Source organism: Pelophylax lessonae, assembly GCF_965119305.1.
Source record: "Pelophylax lessonae genome assembly, chromosome: 8".
In the NCBI taxonomy this organism is placed as follows: domain Eukaryota; kingdom Metazoa; phylum Chordata; class Amphibia; order Anura; family Ranidae; genus Pelophylax; species Pelophylax lessonae.
In genome coordinates, this window is record NC_138775.1 from 1,274,960 (window position 1) to 1,299,654 (window position 24,695).

Here is a 24,695-nt window from a genome sequence, read left to right on the forward strand (position 1 = left end):
GTGCCACGGGATCTAATTAATAGTCTACCAACTATCTGCTAAGGACGCTTCTATAGCGCTCTACATGCTACAGAATGTTTCCTTTATCAATCTCGGCTGTTCTGCGGCGTGTTCAAAGACAGCTCTGGTGCATAATTTATAGCTACAAAGGAGCCTGATTAATTAATGGGGAGTAGGTGGGTGCTGGCGAGCAACCGTGCCTGCCAAGGAGAACGCCAGACAAACACCGCCAACCGGGACACGTTTCATCTCCATACATCAGATCCCATCATATGTCTGCCAATCCTCTGATTGATGAGTGCAAGCTCCTCCGGTTCCCAACAGGTCTGCTTATGGTGCAGATCGCATGGCCTACCGAACGTAGTGCGGATCAGGATGGAAATCACACGAGCTAGGCCTCTGAGGAGGCAGAAACAGACAACCCTTCCCCCGGAACATTCACACTCAGCACAAGAAGCCTATTAAAGAGGAAATCTTCTTTCATGGAAAATAAAAAATCATATAACATACAATTCTACACAAGTTACTTTGTAATAGAATGTTACTAAAAATTACTTCCTCTTCAATCCGCAGCCGGTTTTCTGTAAAATTCAATATGGCCACCTGGAGGCGCTGTGTACACAGATGGTATAAGGACCGCCCCCAGAAATGCCATTTTCTGCCTGTGTGATTGGCTCACTGGTTTCCCCAGAAGTCTGCCTAAGATACAAGTCAGATTTAAGGTATCCCTGCAATAGGAATTTCAGTTTTGGTGAGATACTTCCCAAGGGGTAAATATGTCTAAAGGGATGCAGACCCTGTAACTTTCCTCATCAGAATACTGAGAGTGCACCAGGTGATTATAATGAACCAGACCCCTCCCACTCACAAACCTCAGATCCCTCCTATTCAGGGATCAGACCCCTCCCATTCGATAATAAGACCCCTCCCATTCACAAAAAGCAGACCCCTCCCATTCAGGAACCAGACCCCTCCCATTCACAAACCTAAGATCCCTCCCATTAAGGAATCAGACCCCTCCCATTAACAAAAATGAGACCACTCCCATTCATGAATCAGTCTACAAAGGACATGATGTGATCAAGCCTATAGGGAGGATGAGGCCACCTCCAAGACAATACTGGTGACCGGTCCTTTCCCCTCTGCTGCAGGGAGATCACAGACAATACTGGTGACTGGTCCTTTCCCCTCTGCTGCAGGGAGATCACAGGCAATACTGGTGACCGGTCCTTTCGCCTCTGCTGCAGGGAGATCACAGACAATACTGATGACCGGTCCTTTCCCCTCTGCTGCAGGGAGATCACAGACAGTACTGGTGACCGGTCCTTTCCCCTCTGCTGCAGGGAGATCACAGGCAATACTGATGACCGGTCCTTTCCCCTCTGCTGCAGGGAGATCACAGACAATACTGGTGACCCGTCCTTTCCCCTCTGCTGCAGGGAGATCACAGGCAATACTGATGACCGGTCCTTTCCCCTCTGCTGCAGGGAGATCACAGACAATACTGGTGACCGGTCCTTTCCCCTCTGCTGCAGGGAGATCACAGACAGTACTGGTGACCGGTCCTTTCCCCTCTGCTGCAGAGAGATCACAGACAGTACTGGTGACCGGTCCTTTCCCCTCTGCTGCAGGGAGATCACAGACAGTACTGGTGACCGGTCCTTTCGCCTCTGCTGCAGGGAGTTACAGACAATACTGATGACCGGTCCTTTCCCCTCTGCTGCAAGGAGATCACAGACAATACTGGTGACCGGTCCTTTCCCCTCTGCTGCAGGGAGATCACAGACAATACTGGTGACTGGTCCTTTCCCCTCTGCTGCAGGGAGATCACAGGCAATACTGATGACCGGTCCTTTCCCCTCTGCTGCAGGGAGATCACAGACAATACTGGTGACCGGTCCTTTCCCCTCTGCTGCAGGGGGATCACAGACAATACTGGTGACCGGTCCTTTCCCCTCTGCTGCAGGGAGATCACAGACAGTACTGGTGACCGGTCCTTTCGCCTCTGCTGCAGGGAGTTACAGACAATACTGATGACCGGTCCTTTCCCCTCTGCTGCAAGGAGATCACAGACAATACTGGTGACTGGTCCTTTCCCCTCTGCTGCAGGGAGATCACAGGCAATACTGATGACCGGTCCTTTCCCCTCTGCTGCAGGGAGATCACAGACAATACTGGTGACCGGTCCTTTCCCCTCTGCTGCAGGGGGATCACAGACAATACTGGTGACCGGTCCTTTCCCCTCTGCTGCAGGGAGATCACAGACAATACTGGTGACCGGTCTTTTCCCCTCTGCTGCAGGGAGATCACAGACAATACTGGTGACTGGTCCTTTCTCCTCTGCTGCAGGGAGATCACAGACAATACTGGTGACCGGTCCTTTCCCCTCTGCTGCAGGGAGATCACAGACAATACTGGTGACTGGTCCTTTCCCCTCTGCTGCAGGGAGATCACAGACAATACTGGTGACTGGTCCTTTCTCCTCTGCTGCAGGGAGATCACAGACAATACTGGTGACCGGTCCTTTCCCCTCTGCTGCAGGGAGATCACAGACAATACTGGTGACTGGTCCTTTCCCCTCTGCTGCAGGGAGATCACAGACAATACTGGTGACTGGTCCTTTGCCCTCTGCTGCAGGGAGATCACAGACAATACTGGTGACCGGTCCTTTCCTCTCTGCTGCAGGGAGATCACAGACAATACTGGTGACCGGTCCTATGCCCTCTGCTGGAGGGAGATCACAGACAATACTGGTGGCTGGTCCTTTCCCCTCTGCTGCAGGGAGATCACAGACAATACTGGTGACCGGTCCTTTCCTCTCTGCTGCAGGGAGATCACAGACAATACTGGTGACCGGTCCTATGCCCTCTGCTGCAGGGAGATCACAGACAATACTGGTGACCGGTCCTTTCCCCTCTGCTGCAGGGAGATCACAGACAATACTGGTGACTGGTCCTTTCCCCTCTGCTGCAGGGAGATCACAGACAATACTGGTGACCGGTCCTTTCCTCTCTGCTGCAGGGAGATCACAGACAATACTGGTGACCGGTCCTATGCCCTCTGCTGCAGGGAGATCACAGACAATACTGGTGACCGGTCCTATGCCCTCTGCTGCAGGGAGATCACAGACAATACTGGTGACCGGTCCTTTCCCCTCTGCTGCAGGGAGATCACAGACAATACTGGTGACCGGTCCTTTCCCCTCTGCTGCAGGGAGATCACAGACAATACTGGTGACTGGTCCTTTCCCCTCTGCTGCAGGGAGATCACAGACAATACTGGTGACCTGTCCTTTCCTCTCTGCTGCAGGGGGATCACAGACAATACTGGTGACCGGTCCTTTCCCATCTGCTGCAGGGAGATCACAGACAATACTGGTGACCGGTCTTTTCCCCTCTGCTGCAGGGAGATCACAGACAATACTGGTGACCGGTCCTTTCCCCTCTGCTGCAGGGAGATCACAGACAATACTGGTGACTGGTCCTTTCCCCTCTGCTGCAGGGAGATCACAGACAATACTGGTGACCGGTCCTTTCTCCTCTGCTGCAGGGAGATCACAGACAATACTGGTGACTGGTCCTTTCCCCTCTGCTGCAGGGAGATCACAGACAATACTGGTGACCGGTCCTTTCCCCTCTGCTGCAGGGAGATCACAGACAATACTGGTGACTGGTCCTTTCCCCTCTGCTGCAGGGAGATCACAGACAATACTGGTGACTGGTCCTTTCCCCTCTGCTGCAGGGAGATCACAGACAATACTGGTGACCGGTCCTTTCCTCTCTGCTGCAGGGAGATCACAGACAATACTGGTGACCGGTCCTATGCCCTCTGCTGCAGGGAGATCACAGACAATACTGGTGACCGGTCCTATGCCCTCTGCTGCAGGGAGATCACAGACAATACTGGTGACCGGTCCTTTCCCCTCTGCTGCAGGGAGATCACAGACAATACTGGTGACTGGTCCTTTCCCCTCTGCTGCAGGGAGATCACAGACAATACTGGTGACCGGTCCTTTCTCCTCTGCTGCAGGGAGATCACAGACAATACTGGTGACTGGTCCTTTCCCCTCTGCTGCAGGGAGATCACAGACAATACTGGTGACCGGTCCTTTCTCCTCTGCTGCAGGGAGATCACAGACAATACTGGTGACTGGTCCTTTCTCCTCTGCTGCAGGGAGATCACAGACAATACTGGTGACCGGTCCTTTCCCCCCTGCTGCAGGGAGATCACAGACAATACTGGTGACTGGTCCTTTCCCCTCTGCTGCAGGGAGATCACAGACAATACTGGTGACCGGTCCTTTCTCCTCTGCTGCAGGGAGATCACAGACAATACTGGTGACTGGTCCTTTCCCCTCTGCTGCAGGGAGATCACAGACAATACTGGTGACCGGTCCTTTGCCCTCTGCTGCAGGGAGATCACAGACAATACTGGTGACCGGTCCTATGCCCTCTGCTGCAGGGAGATCACAGACAATACTGGTGACCGGTCCTTTCCCCTCTGCTGCAGGGAGATCACAGACAATACTGGTGACCGGTCCTTTCTCCTCTGCTGCAGGGAGATCACAGACAATACTGGTGACTGGTCCTTTCTCCTCTGCTGCAGGGAGATCACAGACAATACTGGTGACCGGTCCTTTCCCCTCTGCTGCAGGGAGATCACAGACAATACTGGTGACCGGTCCTTTCCCCTCCGCTGCAAGGAGATCACAGACAATACTGGTGACTGGTCCTTTCCCCTCTGCTGCAGGGAGATCACAGACAATACTGGTGACCGGATATTTGTCCTTGGGCCTTTTTTGGGGACGGGTTCTATAGTCCAGGTCCTCTATAGGCATTAGGTTGGCTCTCTGGTTCCAGGTTGGTTTTATCCCCTAGCTGCATTCATAGATTGCCCATGTCACAGTCTCCCCTCACCTCAGCCATTCTCTTGTACTTGGACAGATTTGCCCCAAACCCCGACCATGCTCCCCTGTCTTTGGGGACACCTGACCTACCCCTTCCCTTATCCAGATATAATTTCCTATTCTCTGGCTGACTCTGAGGAGGTTATGGAAGATCCCACAAGCTGTGTCTGTGTTCCTCCCGACGCTCTCTGGAGGGTGAAGCACATTCATAGCAGACAGTAATAAAGTGAGATTTCAGCTTTGGATGCATCAGTGGTTTGAATCACCTGCTGGCATTTCTATATCTCTGCTGGAGACCCGAGAGACAACATTTCTCTGCAATTCACTCCCTCCCTTCCCCAAAACCCAACAATGAAGGCGTCTCGCTCTCCTGACTCGACTTTACAGCTCTTTCTACATTTCCCAGATCCCATGGGAGAGGGGAAAACCATTAGCTGGTTATGGAATCACAGCAACCCTTCAATGGGTCTGCAACTTCCAGTGCAGGAAATCTCACCACTGCCGTCCTCACAAGACATTAAAAGTCTGCCTGTGAGTTATCATCTCCGCAACAACGGAACCCCGAGACATCGTCTATGGGTCTTCCTCTAGGATAGGATAGGGAGAATCAACTCACAGAACTCCATCTTCCAAGAATATAAAAGTCTCAGCATGTTCCCTCATCTAAGACATCAGAGGACAAGTGGCAACATCTATGGACACCCGACCATCCATGCAGGGCCGGATTAAGAGCATCATGGGCTTGGTGCTGAGGATTTTGAAGGGCCTTAAGGGCCGTGCCTTGGCATGCACCCAGAGGAGGAAGGGTGCAGCCATGCATGCCTAATTCAACATGGGATGCTGTCTCTGAAGCCCATAAACACATCCATGCATCGCCAACTGTCCCTCCTTGTCCGGCCTTCGTGCTGTGTGGGGAGGTTCTGAGGGAGCTGCCTGGGGAAGCGAGCATAGAAGCCAAACTTCTGTGTTTACAAGTGACAGAAGAGCGGTAACAGTGAATATGGCCAACCCGGGGCCTATATAAAAGGTAGGGGCCTGGAGCTGCAGCTCCAATAGCCCCTATGTTAATCTGGCCCTGCATCCATGGGAGCTTCCTGAACATCCGAGAACATCCGAAAATCTCAAAATCCAAACATCCAAATATGTCTTCATTCTTTATTCTCCAATCTGGCCATTTATATGGAGCGGGTCCTCCTTTGTGTCTATGTCATCCTCCACTCTTCGGGGTAAGACTTTCCCCAAGATTTTGGAGGGTGTTTATGGGAATTTGTGCCCATTTGTGGGGTCAGGTACTGATGTTGGATGAAAAGACCTGGCTCGTATGTTGGGCCCCCCCCCCAAAAAAAAAGACCTGGCTTACAGTCAACATTCAAGTTGATCCCAAAAGGTGTTCAGTAGGGATGAGGTCAGGTGATCAGTAGGGATGAGGTCAGGTGATCGGTAGGGATGAGGTCAGGTGATCGGTAGGGATGAGGTCAGGTGATCAGTAGGGATGAGGTCAGGTGATCAGTAGGGGTGAGGTCAGGTGATCAGTAGGGATGAGGTCAGGTGATCAGTAGGGATGAGGTCAGGTGATCAGTAGGGGTGAGGTCAGGTGATCAGTAGGGATGAGGTCAGGTGATCGGTAGGGATGAGGTCAGGTGATCGGTAGGGGTGAGGTTAGGTGATCGGTAGGGATGAGGTCAGGTGATCAGTAGGGATGAGATCAGGTGATCAGTAGGGATGAGGTCAGATGATCAGTAGGGGTGAGGTCAGGTGATCAGTAGGGATGAGGTCAGGTGATCAGTAGGGATGAGGTCAGGTGATCAGTAGGGATGAGGTCAGGTGATCGGTAGGGATGAGGTCAGGTGATCGGTAGGGGTGAGGTTAGGTGATCGGTAGGGATGCGGTCAGGCGATCAGTAGGGATGAGGTCAGGTGATCAGTAGGGATGAGGTCAGGTGATCAGTAGGGATGAGATCAGGTGATCGGTAGGGATGAGGTCAGGCGATCAGTAGGGATGAGGTCAGGTGATCGGTAGGGATGAGGTCAGGTGATCAGTAGGGATGAGGTCAGGCGATCAGTAGGGGGTGAGGTCAGAGCTCTGTACAGAACACTTGCGTTCCTCCACACCAAACTGGTCACGCCATGTCTTTATGGAGTTGCCCTCCTTTGTGACTATACCATCCTCCACTTTTTTGAGAAGGCTTTATAAAAGGGTATCTGTGGATTTTGCGCCCAATCAGCCAAAGGAACCTCTGTATAGACAGGTACCAATGTTGGATGAGAAGACCTCTGGCTCACAAGCCATTCCATAGGTGTTCAGTAAGAATGAGGTCAGGGCTCTGTGACAATTGAGTTCTATTATGACCTCAAACCTACTGAACCCCTTTGGGAAGGCTTCATCCTAAAGGTAAGAATAAAAGATAAGTTGCACTAAATCAATCATACTTGCCAACTGTCCCTTATTTCCTGGGACAGTCCCTGCAAATAGGAGCCTGTCCTGTCTCAGGTAATTTATATTGTCCCTGGAAGTGCCTGTTAATCGGCCGCCCATAAATGTTATGCAGAAGTAGTGCAGCTGAATGGGAGAATTATTCCAACTCTGCTACTGAGGCTTTGAAATTCCCGTTTTAATTTCCTGTAATTCTCTCTATATTGGAGTAGACCTCTATAATCTGATAAATAGGCGAGATTAATTATGCAGAGTGGGTGGGGCTTCAGGGAAGTGGGTGTGGCAATTGATAGCTGTGCTGCAAAATTTTTTTTAAATGTTGGCAACTATGAATCAATGAATATATATTATAAAAGTGTGAGATTCTATAAGTGATATAGTGAATAAATGTCCATAGCTCATCGATGTAAAATACCAGTGAAGTGAAAAGTATCCTCCCCCAAACGTGGGGCTATCACCACCCCCAGTGAAGTTCCTCCCCCAGGTTAGGGAGGCCTCTTACCGTAACAAGGAGACCTGTGGTGTAACCCCACCACGGCCTCTATTATGTCGAGGAAACACGGAAAGGTGCTTGGCTCAATCCCGATGAAAATATCCACACCTCCCCCTCCACAATTATAGAGATGTCATTCCTCATAAAAAGCCATAATAATCGCCAAAGTGTAAAACCGTATTATTTACTGTAAATGTATAAAATATTACAGAAGAATGTGCATATAATATAATGCCGGTTGGCTTCTTAAACACACCCATCCTTCCGGGGACACTGAACGCGGTGACATCAGCACGTCGCGACCCAACGTGTTTTGTCACAGATGACGTCATCCTAGGGGCACGGGCGGCGTACTGACTCGCGTTACATGCTGATCAAAACAAACCAAGCCTCAGTCTGAGCCTTCATCCTATAGGTGTTCCGTAGGAATAAGGGCAGGTACCGATGCTGGATGGGAAGATCTTATACTAAAGGACTTCCAAAGGTAGGGTTGAGGTCAGGGCTCTGTGCAGGACACTCGAGTTCCCCCACGCCAAACTGGTCACACCATCACATCATGTCTTTATGGAACTGGCTTTGTACATGGGGGGGGGGGTTTGGGGTGGGGCAGTCATGCTGGAACAGAAAAGGGTCTTTTACCAAACTGAAGAGCACAATGGTCTACAACATCTTTGTATGATGGAGTATTACCAGGACCCTTCACTGGAGACACCGGAACCCCATCATTGGCCATATAGTGTAGAACCTCATCATTATGTTTTTTTTCTCTTTTTTGAGCACTTTAAACATATTTTTTGGCTCATATAAGCAGTGATATCTCTGAAGTTCTAGGTTGGGAGCATTGCATGCATCATTCTGGGCAGGTCCACCGTTTCCATCATGCCTTGCATTCTCTCTTGGGCATGCGCGCTCCACTGTTGTCTTTATACTTGTAGCTGATTGTTGTCAGACTACGAGGTATTGTGTAGGGACACCTCGGAGACTTCATTAGAGGAGGCCGTGTGTGTCCCCATGTTATGTGTCAGCAGGTCCTCTTGTAGTCCCGGACCGGAAGGCGACAACACGGCGCTTACATGGTGTTTTACCAAGAAGAGCAGCAAAACCCCCAAGAGGCCAAAATCTTTTATTATTTCCACAAACAACAGGAAAGCGAGAAACAACCAACCATGATCTGGAGGCCAAGAAATCCCCCTTCATGGAGGCTTTACTGGACCCCGCACAGACATCTCCTGGGGGAACCAATCAGGATTAGTAAATGTAAGGCAGGAGACAAATCACCAAGGAATGGCGCCGGTATCAGCGCTAGAAACAACACAGGCTTGGCTTTAGTAGCAAAAAAAACCTCTCCGATCGATGTTCCTTGTACCACGACCAGCAATACTCGGCCTTTCTATACGAAGAACACAACGGGGGACAAAGCTAAGCAGCTTCAAGGCTGCAGACAACAATAACAACGTCCTTCGGGTTTATAATTCATCCTGGACTGAGAATAACATAGAAAATCTCCCAGACTACGGGAAGGGCAGCCGCCGGCGCCGGCCTTCTTCTCCTTAATGGACCATCTCATATAGAGAGTGTAATATGGGCGAGCGATAAATAAGAGGCATTGCACAGCGCGCTGGAAAAGGTGCTAATGGACAGCGGCGTAAAAAGGCCGCCGCTTAGTGCGGTAATAATATAAATCCCACCGGTAAAACATTCGGTGTTTGCTTCCATAATCCTTTTATCACATAATAAGAGGGTTCTCGCAGCGTTTTACTAAATTACCCTCCAATGTTCCCTTTCCTTCAGCTATTCCGCCACAGAAAACCATTTATCTCACGGAAAAGGAGCGACATTCCGCCGCCGCCGCCGAGCGGGAACCCCGCCCAACGCTCCCCGTCTGCAAAAAAACACCGCCCAACGCTCCCCGTCTGCAAAAAAACACCGCCCAACGCTCCCCGTCTGCAAAAAAACATTACCAAAACATCTTAACAAAGGTGCAACCAATAATATAAAGGGACGAATGTTATGAGAAGATGGAAAAAGCTGGACGAGGATAGAGCCGGAAATTCGAACGATCTCCCAGCAGCTCAGCTCAGCCTGCATCCCTCTCCCAGCAGATCAGCTCTCCCTGCACCCCTCTCCCAGCAGATCAGCTCACCCTGCACCCCTCTCCTACCAGATCAGCTCACCCTGCACCCCTCTCCCAGCAGATCAGCTGACCCTGCACCCCTCTCCCAGCAGATCGGCTCACCCTGCACCCCTCTCCCAGCAGCTCAGCTCTCCCTGCACCCCCTCCCAGCAGCTCAGCTCTCCCTGCACCCCTTTCCCAGCAGATCAGCTCACCCTGCACCTCTCTCCCAGCAGATCAGCTCACCCTGCGACCCTCTCCCAGCAGATCAGCTCTCCCTGCACCCCCTCCCAGCAACTCAGCTCTCCCTGCAACCCCCTCCCAGCAGCTCAGCTCTCCCTGCACCCCTCTCCCAGCAGATCAGCTCACCCTGCACCCCTCTCCCAGCAGATCAGCTCACCATGCACGCCTTTCCCAGCAGCTCAGCTCTCCCTGCACCCCCCTCCCAGCAGCTCAGCTCAACCTGCACCCCTCTCCCAGCAGCTCAGCTCTCCCTGCACCCATCTCTTAGCAGCTCAGCTATCCCTGCACCCATCTCCCAGCAGATCAGCTATCCCTGTGCCCATCTCCCAGCAGATCGGCTCACCCTGCACCCCTCTGCAGGCATCTCAGCTCTCGCTGCATCCCTCCCCCAGCAGATCAGCTCTCCCTGCACCCTTCTCCAAGCAGATTAGCTATCCCTGCACCCATCTCCCAGCAGCTCAGCTCACCCTGCACCCCTCTGCCAGCAGATCAGCTCTCCCTGCACCCATCTTCCAGCAGCTCAGCTCTCCCTGCACCCCTCTCCCAGCAGATCAGCTCACCCTGCACCCCTTTCCCAGCAGCTCAGCTCTCCCTGCACCCCCTCCCAGCAGCTCAGCTCACCCTGCACCCCTCTCCCAGCAGATCAGCTCTCCCTGCACCCATCTCTTAGCAGCTCAGCTATCCCTGCGCCCATCTCCCAGCAGATCGGCTCACCCTGCACCCCTCTGCAGGCATCTCAGCTCTCGCTGCATCCCTCCCCCAGCAGATCAGCTCTCCCTGCACCCTTCTCCAAGCAGATTAGCTATCCCTGCACCCATCTCCCAGCAGCTCAGCTCACCCTGCACCCCTCTGCCAGCAGATCAGCTCTCCCTGCACCCCTCTCCCAGCAGATCAGCTCACCCTGCACCCCTCTCCCAGCAGATCAGCTCATCCTGCACCCTTCTCCCAGCAGATCAGCTCACCCTTTACCCCTCTCCTAGCAGATCAGCTCACCCTGCACCCCTCTCCCAGCAGATCAGCTCACCCTTCACCCCTCTCCCAGCAGATCAGCTCACCCTGCACCCCTCTCCCTGCACCCCTCTCCCAGAAGATCAGCTCACCCTGCACCCCTCTCCCAGCAGATCAGCTCACCCTGCAACCCTCTCCCAGCAGCTCAGCTCTCCCTGCACCCCTCTCCCATCAGCTCACCCTGCACCCCTCTCCCAGAAGATCAGCTCACCCTCCACCCCTCTCCCAGCAGATCAGCTCACCCTTCACCCCTCTCCTAGCAGATCAGCTCACCCTGCACCCCTCTCCCAGCAGATCAGCTCACCCTTCACCACTCTCCCAGCAGCTCAGCTCTCCCTGCACCCCTCTCCCAGCAGATCAGCTCTCCCTGCACCCCTCTCCCAGAAGATCAGCTCACCCTGCACCCCTCTCCCAGCAGATCAGCTCACCCTGCAACCCTCTCCCAGCAGCTCAGCTCTCCCTGCACCCCTCTCCCAGCAGCTCAGCTCACCCTGCACCCCTCTCCCAGCAGCTCAGCTCTCCCTGCACCCCTCTCCCAGCAGCTCAGCTCTCCCTGCACCCCTCTCCCAGCAGAGCAACTCTCCCTGCAACCCTCTCCCAGCAGCTCAGCTCACCCTGCACCCCTCTCCCAGCAGATCAGCTCACCCTGAAACCCTCTCCCAGCAGCTCAGCTCTCCCTGCACCCCTCTCCCAGCAGCTCAGCTCTCCCTGCACCCCCTCCCAGCAACTCAGCTCTCCCTGCAACCCCCTCCCAGCAGCTCAGCTCTCCCTGCACCCCTCTCCCAGCAGATCAGCTCACCCTGCACCCCTCTCCCAGCAGATCAGCTCACCCTGCACCCCTTTCCCAGCAGCTCAGCTCTCCCTGCACCCCCCTCCCAGCAGCTCAGCTCACCCTACACCCCTCTCCCAGCAGCTCAGCTCTCCCTGCACCCATCTCCCAGCAGCTCAGCTATCCCTGCACCCATCTCCCAGCAGATCAGCTATCCCTGCACCCATCTCCCAGCAGATCGGCTCACCCTGCACCCCTCTGCAGGCATCTCAGCTCTCGCTGCATCCCTCCCCCAGCAGATCAGCTCTCCCTGCACCCGTCTTCCAGCAGCTCAGCTCTCCCTGCACCCCTCTCCCAGCAACTCAGCTCTCCCTGCACCCCTCTTCCAGCAGATCAGCTCTCCCTGCACCCCTCTCCCAGCAGATGAGCTCTCCCTGCACCTCTCTCCCAGCAGCTCAACTCTCCATGCACCCCTCTCTTAGAAGTTCAGCTCTCCCTGCACCCCTCTCCCAGAATCTCAGCTCCCCCTTTACCCCTCTCCTAGCAGTGACCAAGAATATCAGCTCCCCTGCACCCCTCACCCAGCTGTGACCCTGCAGGCACTGTGGAGCATTTGGTTTTGGTTACACTTTAATACATGACAAAGGACTCCTAGAGCACCATGGGCAAGCCGGAGGCATCAGAGTAGAAGTAGCACCTTTCATGCACATCCGTCTGTCACTAATGTTTTGTAGATTTGTAGCCATCTACTAAGGGAGGAGTCACTGCTGTGGGTGGGAACTGAACCTGGATCCACCCATCTCTATAAACAACCAGCTTTTTTCAACACGCAGTAGGTGGAGCCTGCAGGAAAAGGTGATTCGAGATTCCACTTATTTCAGTTCAACTACATGCCGACACCTGCAAAACACGGCCCGGATCAACTACATGCCGACCCCCGCAAAACACGGCCCGGATCAACTACATGCCGACCCCCGCAAAACACGGCCGGATCAACTACATGCCGACACCCGCAAAACACGGCCGGATCAACTACATGCCAACACCCGCAAAACACGGCCCGGATCAACTACATGTCGACACCCGCAAAACACGGCCCGGATCAACTACATGCCAACACCCGCAAAACACGGCCCGGATCAACTACATGCCGACACCCGCAAAACACGGCCCGGATCAACTACATGCCAACACCCGCAAAACACGGCCCGGATCAACTACATGCCGACACCCGCAAAACACGGCCCGGATCAACTACATGCCAACACCCGCAAAACACGGCCCGGATCAACTACATGCCGACACCCGCAAAACACGGCCCGGATCAACTACATGCCGACACCCGCAAAACACGGCCCGGATCAACTACATGCCGACACCCGCAAAACACGGCCCGAATCAACTACATGCCAACCCCCGCAAAACACGGCCCGGATCCACTACATGCCGACACCCGCAAAACACGGCCCGGATCAACTACATGCCGGCCCCCGCAAAACACGGCCCAGATCAACTACATGCCGGCCCCCGCAAAACACGGCCCGGATCAACTGCATACCGACACCCGCAAAACACGGCCCGGATCAACTGCATACCGACACCCGCAAAACACGGCCCGGATCAACTACATGCCGGCCCCCGCAAAACACGGCCCAGATCAACTACATGCCGACACCCGCAAAACACGGCCCGGATCAACTACATGCCAACACCCGCAAAACACGGCCCGGATCAACTACATGTCGACACCCGCAAAACACGGCCCGGATCAACTACATGCCAACACCCGCAAAACACGGCCCGGATCAACTACATGCCGACACCCGCAAAACACGGCCCGGATCAACTACATGCCAACACCCGCAAAACACGGCCCGGATCAACTACATGCCGACACCCGCAAAACACGGCCCGGATCAACTACATGCCAACACCCGCAAAACACGGCCCGGATCAACTACATGCCGACACCCGCAAAACACGGCCCGGATCAACTGCATACCGACACCCGCAAAACACGGCCCGGATCAACTACATGCCGGCCCCCGCAAAACACGGCCCAGATCAACTACATGCCGACACCCGCAAAACACGGCCCGGATCAACTACATGCCGACCCCCGCAAAACACGGCCGGATCAACTACATGCCGACACCCGCAAAACACGGCCCGGATCAACTACATGCCAACACCCGCAAAACACGGCCCGGATCAACTACATGCCGACACCCGCAAAACACGGCCCGGATCAACTGCATACCGACACCCGCAAAACACGGCCCGTATCAACTACATGCCGACCCCCGCAAAACACGGCCCGGATCAACTACATGCCGACACCCGCAAAACACGCCCCGGATCAACTACATGCCAACACCCGCAAAACACGGCCCGGATCAACTACATGCCGACACCCGCAATACACGGCCCGGATCAACTACATGCCGACACCCGCAAAACACGGCCCGGATCAACTACATGCCAACCCCCGCAAAACACGGCCCGGATCCACTACATGCCGACACCCGCAAAACACGGCCCGGATCAACTACATGCCGACCCCCGCAAAACACGGCCCGGATCCACTACATGCCGACACCCGCAAAACACGGCCCGGATCAACTACATGCCGGCCCCCGCAAAACACGGCCCAGATCAACTACATGCCGGCCCCCGCAAAACACGGCCCGGATCAACTACATGCCGACACCCGCAAAACACGGCCCGGATCAACTACATGCTGATCCCCGCAAAACACGGCCCAGATCAACTACATGCCGGTCCCCGCAAAACACGGCCCAGATCAACTACATGCCGACCCCCGCAAAACACGGCCCGGATCAACTACATGCCGACACCCGCAAAACACGGCCCGGATCAACTGCATGGGGACACCTGCAAAACACGGCCTGGATCAACTACATGCCGACACCCGCAAAACACGGCCCGGATCAACTGCATGCTGACACCTGCAAAACACAGCCTGGATCAACTACATGCCGACACCTGCAAAACACGGCCCGGATCAACTACATGCCAACACCTGCAAAACACGGCCCAGATCAACTACATGCCAACACCCGCAAAACACGGCTCGGATCAACTACATGCCGACACCCGCAAAACACGGCCCGGATCAACTTCATGCCAACACCCGCAAAACACGGCCCGGATCAACTACATGCCGACCCCCGCAAAACACGGCCCAGATCAACTACATGCCGACCCCCGCAAAACACGGCCCGGATCAACTACATGCCGACACCCGCAAAACACGGCCCGCATCAACTACATGCCGACACCCGCAAAACACGGCCCGGATCAACTGCATGCTGACACCTGCAAAACACGGCCTGGATCAACTACATGCCAACACCCGCAAAACACGGCCCGGATCAACTACATGCCGACACCTGCAAAACACGGCCCAGATCAACTACATGCCAACACCCGCAAAACACGGCCCAGATCAACTACATGCCAACAGCCGCAAAACACGGCCCGGATCAACTACATGCCGACACCCGCAAAACACAGCCCGGATCAACTACATGCCGACACCCGCAAAACACGGCCCGGATCAACTACATGCCGACACCCGCAAAACACGGCCCGGATCAACTACATGCCCACACCCGCAAAACACGGCCCGGATCAACTACATGCCGACCCCCGCAAAACACGGCCCGGATCAACTACATGCCGACACCCGCAAAACACGGCCCGGATCAACTGCATGGGGACACCTGCAAAACACGGCCTGGATCAACTACATGCCGACACCCGCAAAACACGGCCCGGATCAACTGCATGCTGACACCTGCAAAACACAGCCTGGATCAACTACATGCCGACACCTGCAAAACACGGCCCGGATCAACTACATGCCAACACCTGCAAAACACGGCCCAGATCAACTACATGCCAACACCCGCAAAACACGGCTCGGATCAACTACATGCCGACACCCGCAAAACACGGCCCGGATCAACTTCATGCCAACACCCGCAAAACACGGCCCGGATCAACTACATGCCGACCCCCGCAAAACACGGCCCAGATCAACTACATGCCGACCCCCGCAAAACACGGCCCGGATCAACTACATGCCGACACCCGCAAAACACGGCCCGCATCAACTACATGCCGACACCCGCAAAACACGGCCCGGATCAACTGCATGCTGACACCTGCAAAACACGGCCTGGATCAACTACATGCCAACACCCGCAAAACACGGCCCGGATCAACTACATGCCGACACCTGCAAAACACGGCCCAGATCAACTACATGCCAACACCCGCAAAACACGGCCCAGATCAACTACATGCCAACAGCCGCAAAACACGGCCCGGATCAACTACATGCCGACACCCGCAAAACACAGCCCGGATCAACTACATGCCGACACCCGCAAAACACGGCCCGGATCAACTACATGCCGACACCCGCAAAACACGGCCCGGATCAACTACATGCCCACACCCGCAAAACACGGCCCGGATCAACTACATGCCGACACCCGCAAAACACGGCCCGGACCAACTACATGCTGACCCCAAGCAAAACACGGCCCGGATCAACTTTGTGCCGACACCCGCAAAACACGGCCCGGATCAACTACATGCCGACACCCGCAAAACACGGCCCGGATCAACTACATGCCGACACCCGCAAAACACGGCCCGGATCAACTACATGCCGACACCCACAAAACGCGGCCCGGATCAACTACATGCGAACACCCGCAAAACACGGCCCGGATCAACTACATGCCGACACCTGCAAAACACGGCCCGGATCAACTACATGCTGACAACTGCAAAACACGGCCCGGGTCAACTGCATGCTGACCCCAAGCAAAACACGGCCCGGATCAACTTCGTGCCGACACCCGCAAAACACGGCCCGGATCAACTACATGCCGACACCCGCAAAACACGGCCTGGATCAACTACATGCCGACACCCGCAAAACACGGCCCGGATCAACTACATGCCGACACCCGCAAAACACGGCCCGGATCAACTTCACAAAACTGCATCAGCAAAGTGGACTTTTCCTTCAGATTGCCTTCATGGGTAGTGTAAGGTTTAGTGTCTACTACAAGGACCGTACATTACTACAAGGACCGTTCATTACTACAAGCACCGTTCATTACTACAAGGACCGTACATTACTACAAGGACTGTTCATTACTACAAGGACTGTTCATTACTACAAGGACCGTTCATTACTAAAAGGACCGTACATTACTACAAGGACCGTACATTACTACAAGGACTGTTCATTACTACAAGGACTGTTCATTACTACAAGGACCATTGTGACGGTACGCACCATCACTGACAGTGAACAAAACGATGTGACAGATAAATTGATGGTTTGGACTGCTTCAGTTGGTCAGACTTGTAACAGATGCATGCCATCAGCTCAAACACCTGTCTTCCATGGATTGTAAATCATGCTGATTTGCTCACCTATTGTTTACTGTGGGTTCTCAGTATTTACACTATAATAATGTATATTATATCTTGTTTTACCTTTGGTGCCGGCAGTCTGGGCTTCCAGGCTGACTTAAGTACGCTGAGTTAATTAGCATGTGAATAATAACCTTGTCTAGATGGGATTAGCCATGAGTCAGCTGTACCTCATTAGCTATTCATTGTGTGATGCTTTGGGTAAATATTCATGTAGTGACCGACCTACTTCTAAAGTGTATAAAAGTCTGTTTGTTTTATTAAAAGAGTTAGTTGTTTCCAGTATACAAGCGTCAGGCTAGTTTTGTATGACAGCGGCTGGGATTGGATATCTATGTTCATGACTGCGAGGAAGCCGTATACTGACGGAAGACCACAAGTACCGTGTGGGTCTGAGGTTCCCTCACAACCATTCATTGAGCTTCTAACCAACAAACCCTGTATGACCAAAAGGATGTAGACGCCTGACCATCACACCTACTACTATATAGGGAAAAGAACATGGACAGTCTTCCAAATGATGGAGTTCAGGGGTCTCCAGTGAAGGGTCCCAGTAATATTCGATCACATAAAGGCATTGTAGACAACTTTGCTCTTCCAACCTTGCAGTAACAGTTTAATGAAGACCCGTTTCTGTTCCATCATTACCGTGTCCACCCTGTGTACAAAGCCAGCTCCATAAAGACATGGTGTGACCAGTTTGGTGTGGAGGAACTCGGGTGTCCTGTACAAAGTCCTGACTTTATCCCTACTGAGCACCTTTAGGATGAATTGGAACCCCTGATGGTGAGCAAGGTCTTCTAATCCAACATCAATAAATGGGCCCAAATTCCCACAGACACCCTCCAAAATTTTGTAGGAAGCCATCCAAGAAGACTGGAGAAAGCTCTATAAAGACATGGTTTGACCAGTTTAGTGTGGAGGAACTCAAGTGTCCTGTACAAAGCCCTCATCCCTAACGATCATCTTTGGAATGAATTTGAACGTCAATTGTGAATTGGGTCTTTTTTTTGGCACCCAACTTGGGGTCCGACATGTGAGCCAGGTCTTCTCATCTGTCAGTACTTGACCTCACAAATGGGCACAAATTCCCACAAACACCCACCAAAACTATGTTCACTCTTGTGGAAAGCCTTCCCAGATCAGTAACGGATGTTATAGCCAAAAAGGGGGACCATCTCCTTAGACACTTTGAAGAGTTTGGTGTGGAGGAACTCGAGTGTCCTGCACAGAGTCCTGATCTCATCCATCCCCTATTGATCCCTTTTGAGATTAATGGGAATGCTGATGATGAGCCAGGGCTTTTTTTGGTGCCCAACATGAGGCCCAACATGTGAGCCAGGTGTTCTCATCCAACATCAGTACCTGACCTCAAGAACGGCACAAATTCCCACAGACACTCTCGGAAATCTTGTGGAAAGTCTTCCCAGAAGAGTGGAGGTGGTGTGGCGACTCTATATGGAATAGTTTGTGTAAGAAGCTCATAGACGTGTGATGGTCAGGTGGCCACAAACATGTTGCCATATATTGTACATACTTATACAGTAGGTCTTTATTTTTTTTTAGGACCATCTTTAATTTTCCTAATGTTCAGTAAAATGCAGGTTTTCCAAAGTACAATCGACATTAATAAAGACATATACACTGATGAACAGATCATAAAAACCATGGATTTGGATCTACATGATAAATTGACTATAAAAGTGGATCTACTTACTTTTTCTGCAGATTGGGAGGTTCCAAAAAATATTGGAATGAAGGCCAACCAGACTATACAGGTTGTGTACATTGTAAAGCCAATTGGCTTTGCTTCGTTGAAATTTTCTGGGACGCCCCTGGTCTTGATGGCGTACACAGTGCATGTAACCATAAGAAGGATGCTGTATCCCAGGGAACAGATAATTTGTAGATCCGTAATGTCACATTTCAGGACCCCTCGGCGCTCCTCTGGATCCGGCGTTTCCGGGCCATAGTCAATGATGATGTTGGGAGGATTGACTCCAAACCAAATAAAAACTCCTAAAAGTTGGATGGATATTAAACTAGAGGTGATGGCCAGCTGCGAGGTTGGGCTAATGAGCCGTGGTGCTGTCACCGATTTCTTACCCTGCTCAAAGATCCGGTAGATCCGGTTGGTTTTGGTTAAAAGGGCGGCATAACTGATGCACATTCCCAATCCTAAGAAGATGCGCCGGAAGGAGCAGACGGCCAAGTCCGGCTTTGCTATCATGAGGAAAGTAATGATGTAGCAGAGGAAGATCCCTGTGAGCAGGACGTAGCTGAGCTCCCTGCCAGATGCCCGTACTATTGGGGTGTCGTTGTACCGTATGAAGGTGGCCATAACAAAGATGGTAGCAATTATTCCAAGCATAGCCAAAAAGACTGGAATTACGGCCCAGGGAGAGTGCCACTCCAGCTTGATAATGGGGATAGGGTCACAACCGGTGCGGTTTTTATTGGGGCGCATGCTGAAGTCACAACGAAAACACGTGACCTCATCCATGAGATATTTGTAGCCATCGCACGGGTCACACTGCCAGCAGCAAGGCATGCCTTTTGCTATCTTCTTCCTCTCCCCCATTTTGCAAGGTAAGCTGCAGACGGAAGGTGGAATTTCATGCAACGCCTTTGACCACTGCATGTCTTCAACCTGGAAAGAAAGAAGAGATTGGTGACAGAGCATGGAAACGTGCATCACCATAAGACTGCTATAAGTGTCCAGCTACTATACTTCTACACTTACTATGACTTATTACCCTGTGCCACCTCAACCAAACTTCTACACTTACTATGCCTTATTACCCTGTGCCACCTCAACCAAACCTTGAGTCCCCAAAATGGGTTTGTGTCTTCTTTGCATCTTTTATTGGAATTATGAATTTTGGACTTTTTGGACATTTTGCTGTGGAGTTCATATTCTTACCTCTTCCTCCACTTCCATGTGGAAGCAGCTTTGAAAGCCCTTCTGTTTTATGCCAACCCAACATGCTGCACACAACCATTCCCATACTATATGGAGGAAACAAGAACAGCCTGGTGATCGGGGTCACCCATCTCCCCAACCTAACCAAAAAACCAATCAGGGTCACCCATCTCCCCAACCTAACCAAAAAACCAATCAGGGTCACCCATCTCCCCAACCTAACCAAAAAACCAATCAAGGTCACCCATCTCCCCAACCTAACCAAAAAACCAATCAAGGTCACCCATCTCCCCAACCTAACCAAAAAACCAATCAAGGTCACCCATCTCCCCAACCTAACCAAAAAAAACAATCAAGGTCACCCATCTCCCCAACCTAACCAAAAAACCAATCAGGGTCACCCATCTCCCCAACCTAACCAAAAAACCAATCAGGGTCACCCATCTCCCCAACCTAACCAAAAAACCAATCAAGGTCACCCATCTCCCCAACCTAACCAAAAAACCAATCAGGGTCACCCATCTCCCCAACCTAACCAAAAAACCAATCAGGGTCACCCATCTCCCCAACCTAACCAAAAAACCAATCAGGGTCACCCACCTCCCCAACCTAACCAAGAAAACAAACTACAGGCCTGGCTAGGGTTGGACTTTAAAGATTTTGATTCAGAATAATCCCAAAGGGAAATGATTGAAGATCAACCTATGGTAATTTTAGAAGTCATGACATCATTTTGTGCAATAATTAACCAATTTTATAAAATAATAATTATTATTATTATTATTTATACATTTACTATTGTAACCATTTTACCTTCACATTTATATTTCTCATTGTATGATGAGAGCTTTGCAAACTGGTGGGGAGGAAATGGGAGCTCCATGGGTTGATCATCAGCAATAAGTAGGAGTTTTACCGCCAAAATCCCCTTTAGATTGTCTTCCAGTGAAGCCATGAGAACTGCTTGGGCGCATTTTTTTTGTGGGAGGAAAAAAAAAAACCTAAACACGGCTTTGTTTTCTAACAAACCCAAGTGATCCGGATGAGAGACCCGGCGTAGTGATCAATGGATTGTAGACCGTCAAAGACGTCTCTGAGATTCTCTCTAGGTTCACTCAATGCGTACTTAGAAAGAAAATATGTTTCTTCAACCCAATAAAAAAAAATTAAAATAAAAACAAAATAAGATTCTTTTACTCGTTTTTTTCACACTTTTCTTGTCCATTTGTATCAATCTCTGCTCCTCAATATCCAATGTTGTGTTCCCAGATAATGTTCAGAATAGTTTTTGGCCTAACAGATCGAGAATTGTTTTTGTAATTCTCGGGAGATATTTAAAGCTCATTACACCATGAGAACCACCAACAACCTTATCGCTGAACTCTGATTGGCTAATAACTATTTCCTAATCATAGGGGCCTCCTGTATAGTAAGGACTGAACTCTTCTTTATTCCAAGGCAGCCATTCTCAACCAGGTTTCCTCCAGAGGTGGCCAAGGGTTCCTTGTGCTGTGGCTGAGGACCTCCTATGTCAGGGATCCTCAAACTACGGCCCTCCAGCTGTTGCGGAACTACACATCCCATGAGACATTGTAAAACTCTGACATTCACAGACATGACTAGGCATGATGGGAATTGTAGTTCCTGAACAACTGGAGGGCCATAGTTTGGAGACCCCTGTCCTATGTGATGGTGCCTTCATAGTTCCAGGTACAACACTATTTGGCAGAGCCAAAGGCACGACTGCAGGGGGTTAATTCTGACCATCACAGTGTGGGCAACATTCTTTCTACTGACCTTCACCAATGTAAAGGGCATTTTCCAATTAGAGCCCTAAAGAAGTGGCTTGGACTGCGCAATGCGTAGGCGATTCCCAATATCTGACTCATGCCTCAATTATGTTTTTATATATTATGGTCTAGCATGTGGCCCTTTTTGTGATGAAATATCATGTTTAATGAGTTTTGTAAAAAAGATACAATTTTTTTACATATAAATAGCGTGTTGATACAATTTGAGCTATCAGGACGTCATCGTGCAATGCCCTTACTTCTACATTTGCTTGTCTCACAATAATATATGATTGGGTTGATAACCTCACCATACATATCTGGTTTAGCTCCCCTTTTTTTGCCCTTTTCATATATCACTTTACTACTACTACTACTACTACTACTACTAGTATTTTCTAATTCACCACCAATGTAAAGGGTTGTTTCCCATTCACCACCAATGTAAAGGGTATTTTCCCATTCACCACCAATGTAAAGGGTATTTTCTCATTCGCCACCAATGTAGAAGGTATTGTTCTATTCACCACTAATGTAAAGTATATTTTCCTATTTACCACCAATGAAAAGGGTATTTTCCCATTCGCCATCAATGTAAAGGGTATTTTCCCATTCACCACCAATGTAAAGGGTATTTTCTCATTCGCCACCAACGTAAAGGGTATTTTCCCATTCACCACCAATGTAGAAGGTATTGTTCTATTCACCACTAATGTAAAGGATATTTTCCCATTCACCACCAATGTAAAGAGTATTTTCCCATTCACCACCATGTTCTAATCGTGTTCTAATCGTAGCATGGCTTCCCTGAGACCTGGAAATTCTTGCAAGGGTTCCTTTGGGGAAGAGGGTTGAGGAAGGGTGGTTCAGGGGGATATATAGGGGGGAGTACTTACCTTTTTCTGTGTGCCCCCCCCCGTGGTGATGCCCTCCTCTGCCCCAGAACATAGGTGGTCTTTGCCGTCCTCACACACAATACGGGATCGCTGGCTCAATATACGCGTTTCGATTGTCAATGAAGGAGAATAAGTCCAGTTTCATTTACCAAGTTCTTTTCCTGGCTTCATTTTTGCCGTCCTGTTTTTTTTCTCCACTTTTTTTTGTGCCTTTCCTCTAAAATTTGCTGCGCCAGACTTTTGTGTACGCTGCCCCCCCTCCCCCCCATAATCTCCAGCCCCCCTGTGGCACCATGTTGCTCAGCTAAGACTGTCTGCCTGGTTGGGTTTCAGTGTGAACTTCAAGCAAAGTGACAGGCGGGAGATAACTCATTTACCCCGAACATGCTGTCTCCTGAGATAGCAGCAGCACAGGGCCGTAATTATGGAGACTTCTTTCACTTCCCCTGGTTACAGTACACCCAAATAGCTTTATAACCAGCAGCGGCACAAAGATTTCCCATTCTTCTCTCACCTCTGGCTGTAAAATAGCTAATAAAATGCAAGCGGCCCGATAAGCTGCATGGAAAGAAGAGATTAGGGAATGGATTCGCACTCCGAAGCATCACACGAAAATCCATGTTGTCAGGAATATAATTGGTGCCCGACTGCAACCTTCAATCGGGAATGAAACGCCGTCGATAAAGAACCTTCATGCCAAGGCACCGCACAGAATAGGCCTGTAGACCCTTAAGTCTGTCTGTCCAGCCATTTCAAAGGGTATCAGGCATGGCGGGAACACACAAAGCAGCTCATCAAGGCGAAGTGAGCGACACAATGACATGCCGACAGAACGCCGAGCTCCAACCATCTGAAAGGGAGCGCAGACAGGTGCGCATTGTTCAAACCACACACTCTCTGCTTTTCAATTTATTTCAGCTCCAACGCCTGCCAAAAGTACCACCATGCCAACAAGTGCGCTTTCAATGTAGACAAGAAAACAAAAACTGCAGATAACTATGTTAGAGCATAATGGCAGGGAACATGAAATAGGGAAGGAGGGGATCCAAGGCTGACTGGCAGCTGGGCAAAGCAATTCCATCTGAGCTCTTATAGAGAAAAGAGGAACTTAAAGCCAAAATACGGATTTTATTTGTACTGTCGACCCCCCCCCCCCCCGCTGAAGCTTCCCCTCCCCTTTTTTCCTTTAAGTTTTTCAGGCCAGTCCAAGGATTTTATTTTTTTGCCCGGAGGGGTGATGGGAGATCTCCATAAGTGCTATGAACACAGGCAGGTAATGATGACCCCCAATGGGGGGTGTCTATGACAGCTTTGGGCTCCCAGGAAGGCAGATGAATGACACCATTAATCTGGAAGCAGGGCCGCCATCAGGGGGGTACAGCACATACACATGTAGGGGGCCCGGGCGTCCTGTGGGGCCCCAAACAGGGTAGAGTTGCCACCTGTCCTCGCAATACCATCCAATTGTAAGCTCCACCATTCCCTTGCAGACTGGCACTATGTGGGGGGGTCCTGCCCCTCACTAGCCCTCACACACAGCTGTAGGCCCCACCCTCCCCTGTTCTCCAGCTGTTAATGCCTGGACAGGAGGGGGGGCATTTACTAGAACTGGTCACCTTTATTTTCCTGGGATGGAGGAG

The 24,695-nt window shown here is 51.3% G+C and overlaps 1 protein-coding gene across 1 annotated transcript in view; it reads right to left on the bottom strand.

The window, feature by feature from the left end:
- The window catches only part of GRM7 (glutamate metabotropic receptor 7), a 469,560-nt gene that overhangs the window by 113,694 nt on the left and 331,171 nt on the right, over positions 1 to 24,695 (bottom strand). Inside the window, exon 8 of the mRNA XM_082266150.1 lies at positions 19,164 to 20,096. Coding sequence (XP_082122276.1) covers positions 19,164 to 20,096 — 933 coding nt within the window. The remainder of the gene's footprint in view (positions 1 to 19,163; positions 20,097 to 24,695) is intronic.